This window comes from Gavialis gangeticus, unplaced genomic scaffold (assembly GCF_001723915.1).
Source record: "Gavialis gangeticus isolate Ggan-Ray unplaced genomic scaffold, GavGan_comp1, whole genome shotgun sequence".
Taxonomy (NCBI): Eukaryota; Metazoa; Chordata; order Crocodylia; family Gavialidae; genus Gavialis; species Gavialis gangeticus.
In genome coordinates, this window is record NW_017729025.1 from 42578041 (window position 1) to 42584583 (window position 6543).

Genomic DNA, 6543 nt, shown 5'->3' on the forward strand with positions numbered 1-6543 from the left:
ACTGAGGGCTCCCCCTGGGTCCTACTGCCCCTGGCTCCTTTTCAGCTTTGACAGGAAGCCAGAAGCAAATAAATATTAATATGCTAATTTTTTTAGGGGCCCCACAGGCCGGATAGAATGGTCTGGTGGGCTGGATCTGGCCTGTGGGCCATATTTTGCCCGCCCCTAGGTTAACAGCATAATAGGTTACATTAGTGGAAGTGCTGCCGGCAGACTGAAGCAGGTGATTATTTCCCTCTATTCGGCAAGGGTGAAGCCACTTCTGGAGTACCGTGTCCAGTTTTGGGTCCTCCAGTACAGAAAGGATGTGGACAAATTGGAGAGAGCTCAGCAGAGGACAATGAAAATGGTCAGAGGGCCGGGGAAGTGGGCTTATTTAGTCTAGAGTAGAGAAGACTGAGGGGGGAGTTAATAGCAACCTTCAACTACCTGAAGTTTGGTTCCAAAGAGGATGGAGCTAGACAGTTCTCAGAGGTGATGGATGACAAAACAAGGAGTGATGGTCTCAAGTTGTAGCAAGGGAAGTTTAGGTTAGATATTAGGAAAAACTCTCTCACAAGGAGGTTAGTAAAGCACTGGAACAGGTTACCCAGAGAGGTTGTAGAAACTCCATCCTTGGAGGCTTTTAAGACCCAGCTAGACAAAGCCTTGGCTGGGATGACCAAGTTGGGGCTGGTCCTGCTTTGAGCAGGGGGTTGGAACTAGATGACCTCCTGAAGTCCCTTCCAACCCTAATTTTCTAGGATTCTATGAAGTGGTACAGCGGAGGGCATGGAAGCTACCTGGCCCCCCAAATTTATTTTCCCTGCTGCAACTGTGGAAGGAGGACAAATTCAAGGCAGGCCTCCAGTAATTAGATTCTATACCTAGAAAATTATAATAAACTAGCAAAGTGCTGTCAAGAATGACAGGCAGGCAGCAGGGACAGTGTCACCCCACTGCCCTGTGCTGCTGCCGCCCCACATCCCGCTGCATGCAACCCCTCACCCTCCACTTTGTGTCTGACCCTGTGTGCCCCCCCACCTCAGACACACATCCAGCTACACATACCCACATGCCACACACCCACCCAACCACACACCACACACACACACCCCAGCCACACCTACACCCACCCACACTCACATGACACACACTCAGCCACACGCACACCTACCAACCCACCTATGCACCCCATTGCCCGCAGCCATACGCCATGCCCCTCCTGTGTTTTGGTGCTGACGTGCAGTGTAGGACATTGCTGCAAGGTGCCCTGCAGGGAGCAGGCAGGGGGATGTGCCCCACCCCGTGGCCTGCATTTGGCAGGTGCTGCCAGCCACCCCCACCCACTCCCATCCTGGCATCCTGCGCCGGCACACCCTGCCCCCCCCCACATAGCCACATGGCACACCCTCTGCCCCCGCCCCTCGGTTGCAAGCCATGCTCCTGCACAGCCGGTTGCCATGGCGGGGACCACAGCTTGGCCCCACCTGCCTTGGCCCCCACCTGTGCCTGTCCGTCTGTCTGTCCTAAGGTTCCAGGCTGCACATGCACAGTTGGCCCGGAGCGTTATGGACAGACAGACGGCAGTGGTAAGGCTTTTTCCAACTACTTAGTAGCCCTAATAAAAGGCAATGTTAGAATTGTTTTTCCAACTACTTATTTGCCCTAATAAAACATACCACATCTACCTAAAGAACTGCATATGCAGGCCTGCATTTACCCTACAGGGATGACTAAATTGTGATTGTCTTGTTTCATTTTAGAATACATTAAGTTACTGTGGTTTAGCTTCCATTTACTGCTGGATTAAGTGCAGGCATATGGGAGGTTCTGTGGAGTAGGTGATGCACACTAAGTCCCCACCTTGTTTTTAGCTTACTGTTTTTGCTCACTTGGCTCTTCCTCAAGACTGCTTCTAAAATATTGTATTTACATATTTTAAAGTCTGCACACAAACATGCAGTTTATCAGTTTATCATTCAAATGCTGCCAAACAGAAGAAAAACTGTAATGTTCTTGTTGACAGTTACTCTGCAGTCACCATGAAACTATGCAAGTTCCATATTGATGGAGAGGTACCTACAAGTAATTTGCAGTGCTAAGTGAGATAGTTATTACTTGAAATAACTTTATGTATGGGCATAGAAATTAAAATAAACACAAGTAGCCACGATGCTCTCAAACACTAAGGATACTTTCTTTAATGTATACTCACATCCTGCACAAGAACAGTTTGTGAGTAAATTTAACTGATGGTCTGCATTTAATGAACATGGAAAAAGTACAGTGAATAAAATCTGGGATTTCACATTTTTAGTTTGACATTTCTCTCTTATGCAGGCCTGTACTTTCATCCATACCCAAGAGTCATGCATAAAATTTTGAAGAAGTATTATTACACTATACTTTAATAAAGTCATTACTCAAATTGTAGACTGCAAAATACAGTCAAGCAGAAAGAAACAAACTAATGACCAGTTTTATGTATTACCAGGGAATCTACAGTATTTCTGGCATGCTTTAAACAGATAAAAAATTCTGAATATATCAAGCACTCCATGTTGAAGTTAGCATACCAAAAATAATGCGATTTTTTTTATACTAAGTTGATAAAAGCTTTCTTTACTGGTTAATGCAATTCCACCCCAGGGTAGTGAATAACACTTACTAAGGTAACATAATCTATCCAGGCAATTTATTTTTTGCTTACTTGGAAGTATATGCTATATATTTGAATAAAGCTGTTGCTAGCAAAAGTCAACTTATAAAAATAGCAAATTTTTCTTTTTCTTTTTCTATGGGTTAAGTAGAAGGCAAGAAATAAGGGGGGGAAAGATCCACTTTTAAGCAACGAGAGCTGTTTGAAAGTGTAGTTATCAATAGTCAATGAATTTCATCCCTAAGTTGTGTAGAAAAGGAAAATAAAAGTATGTTCACTTTTCTCCATATGTGTTAATTAATATCAGTTCTGCATCAGACACTTCTTAAACTCTGTACAGATGCCTGTGACAGTTACAGTTGTGTAGATTTTGTAAAACACAACCACACACAATAATGCAGAAATACCACACAAATTGCTTTTTTCTTGATGAAAAGTACCTGTAGTACTGGCTAATTAATTGTCAAAAATTTCCCAGTATTATAATACCTGACATCCATACCTGACATTTTAGGGGACATCTCTCTAGCTTGTTACTGAAATGGAACAGGATGTAACTGTCTAACACAAATAAACAGATCTTACTTAATCAGCAGAAGTGTCGTTATCCATCCAATTTTTTTTCACTTTCTGTATTAACAATACTAGAGACACTGAACACAAATCTTCTGACTTCCTCCATAGCAGCAATTAATCTTGTGAATAGCCTGGCACATGGTTTCCCTTAGTTCTTCAGTGTTGCACAGGAATTACATACAGAAGGTAAAATTAATTGGCTGAGCAGAGTGCTACCTTTCCTGTCTTCTGCAGAACAGGTCTCGGCTCTTACCTGACACGTAAGACTGCTTCAGGTTTGGGCTGAACACAATCCAAGACCTGGGTAGGGACTCTCTATTTGCACTGATATTAATCCACTGCCCCCAGTGCATTGTAAAATAGGGATATGGCCAATACTGTTTCACACTGGCTGAAACAGCCCTATGTCCAAGGCCTGAATTGAGTGTGTATCGAATTTCACTCATTCAAATTCCCCACACTCTACCCAAACAGAGCCTGCACATTCAAGCTCCATGTGGGTAAATTCCACTTTAGGGAGTAAGTTATTACTAGGGACCTATCTAAACTGAGGTGGAAGTTTCAGGGGCAGAGGGTGCCTTAATTTTGCTTTTTGCCACCCATCCTCACCCTCCCTGCCACAGAGTGGCTGAGAGGCAAAAACCATGGCATTAATTGCCTCTCGGTCATTCAGCAGCAGGGAGGAAGAGATAAAGTGCACAGCAAAAAGAGCAAGATTAAAGACGTTGATACACTGCAAACTTCTAGTTATTACAGGTCAGGCAGGAGTCCTGTTTGGAGAATGTAAGAAGCAATGCATTTGTGATGAACGTAGGGCTAAGATTCTTCTTTTTTTAACTTCTTTGATTAACTTTAATACACAACATGATGAGGGTAGCAGTTGAAGCTAGACCACTGCATGGACATGCATGTCAACAAGAGAATATAAACTGTTAATCATTTACATTTTGTTTATACATAAAAGGCCAAATTCTTTGTTTCTTCCTTAGTTTTTACTTGGTCTGAAAGTCCTTTTAAAATCCAAAGGAGTTTGCCTTAGCAAGGAGCAAGTGAAAGCTAAATAAAGACTTTAAGACATGGCCCATAATACCTAAACCTTATAACAATATTAAATCAAGTACCTGTTCAAAAGTAGATGACAGTGGCTTTCCACTCCCTCTGGAGCTGGACCGTGACGAGTTTTTAGCTGAACTCATCTCCTTTTTGTACCTGGCTATTTCCTTCCTGAGTTTCTCTCTTCGTTGCTGATCTGAAACTGATGAAAGAAAAAACTGAATAAAATTAGTGAGATTCAAACAGAACTATACTGGTCTCTTCATTCTAAATGCATCTACAGACTTCAACTCACTCAGAAAAGTAAAACGTTGCATTGGGTTCCAGTTTGAGTAGAACAATCATGACAAATTTCTCATTGTCAAAATATCAAGAAAGATGTTGTGACTTAACAGCCAGGATTTAGATTCTCTTTCATTTAGCATTCTTTAGTTCTACAGCTAACACAAGACTACATTGGAATTGGAGGACCCAGACTAACATGACATAGGTATGTTCCCTTTTGATTTAGTCTGGATGAATGATTATTGAAACTTTTGGCGAAAAACAGCATTCTTAAATAATAAGTATGTATGTATGTTAAATGTCAGTTAATTTATATGTACAAAGGAAATGGAGGAAGTTCCTCATCCTCCAAATTCTACTTTTTCCAGAACTGGACTCTGAATATTCCCCAAAATGGCCACACAAAGGCACCGCAAAACTACATTATGTGCCAGAACCATGAACAACTTAGGCAGGGGCTGTATGTCAGAGTCACTCCTCAGTCACAAGGGAAGAGTCATGTAACCATGTAGTTCTTGGCTCAAGATCCCATCCCAAATGTTTCTCTATCATGCAAGGCAGCTATGCCATCAGCCTATGGGAAATGAGACCCAAAAAAGTGCAGTCACATTGCTTTGCACTTCTGCCAAACATGAGTTTTCTGTAGCTACACACATCCATCACCTGCAACAATATGAGCTTTTATTTCTGAAGTTATAACAGTTTTCATTTGTATTCCAGGTGCACAGAGGCATGTTAGACTCTGAAGGATGATCTAATACATAAAGCAGCAAAACAAACTGAAGGCAGAGTGAAAACATGCACATTTCTAAATGAGAATAAAGAAGCTCAAAAGAAACAAGGGCAATTTTACAGTTTATGCAGATAGGACCATTATATGTTATTTAACCCACTGACTGTACAGTCTGCCTGATGCAGAAACAGCATCTCTGAGCACAGACGGCCTTTGTTAATGTCTGTTTCATTTACCCACAGTGAATTTCACTCATACTGTACTATGCCCCAATCCTACACCAACTAACTGACATGATAGTCTTAATTTTACATATATGAATATCAATAATCTTGGGAAAGTGGCACTGACACTTCTATTCTTGGCTTTTGCAAAAGAAACACAGTGATCTGAGGGACAGATATCAGGTCTTTCATTCACCTTTAAAATGCATTCTTCTGTACATGTTAATCTTACAGGTGGGTTATATAAATGACTTGGAGGAACATTTTTCATGTAAAAATTATTATTATTTTGTAAAATTGAGTCCAATATTGGCCCAGCATTGGTACTTCCATACATAATGTGCTAGATCGCCTTGCTTTGGCAAATTTCCTTTTCTGCTGCTTTTAATTCTTACAACAGACATGGCTGATACAAAGGTCCCCTAGGGGAGGGCAAAAAATAACAGGCACTAGCTGATTGAGGATCACTTCAGACTAGACATAAGAAAAAACTTCTTTACATAACTTCTTTCAAAACAGCAAAAAAAGCCCAGCTAGGCTCCGGAGTGGTGACAGACGTGCAGGTGAAAGCCCACTGTGCCCCCGCTCCCCTGAAGCCCCCCAGACACCCCCCAGCAGCCACAGAACCCCCTGCCAACCCCCAGCACAGCCGGAGGCAAGCAGGGCTCATGGTGGGAAGGGGTTAACCCCTCTCTGAGTGGGAGGAGGCGGCTGCATGGAGCCCGGCCGGGTCAAGCCCCTGCCCAGGCCCCTATTTCATCCAGCCCCCCAGGGAGCCACGCTACCGGAGCCGCGCGAACAGGCTGCGCAAACAGGCGCGCTTGTCTGCTGGCGCGTGAGTTAGCGTGGAGTTCGCGCAGGAGGGGGTGCGGGAGGGCCCAAGACCCTGCCTGAGAACCCCCCAGGGTAGTCAGTCCCAGCCGTAGCCAGCCTACCAGAGGCATGACACAGATGGGCACGTGCCACACCCCGAGGGTCCCCTCGGGCTCTGCGACACCCCCCCCTCAGGCACCTCAGAGACAGCCATCCAG

At 43.6% G+C, this 6543-nt stretch overlaps 1 protein-coding gene across 3 annotated transcripts in view; it reads right to left on the reverse strand.

The window, feature by feature from the left end:
* The window catches only part of SPATA7 (spermatogenesis associated 7), a 72065-nt gene that overhangs the window by 31230 nt on the left and 34292 nt on the right, over positions 1–6543 (reverse strand). For all 3 annotated transcript variants that reach the window (XM_019518688.1, XM_019518687.1, XM_019518689.1), the window contains one exon: positions 4339–4472. In XM_019518688.1, the coding sequence (XP_019374233.1) occupies positions 4339–4472 (134 nt within the window). The remainder of the gene's footprint in view (positions 1–4338; positions 4473–6543) is intronic.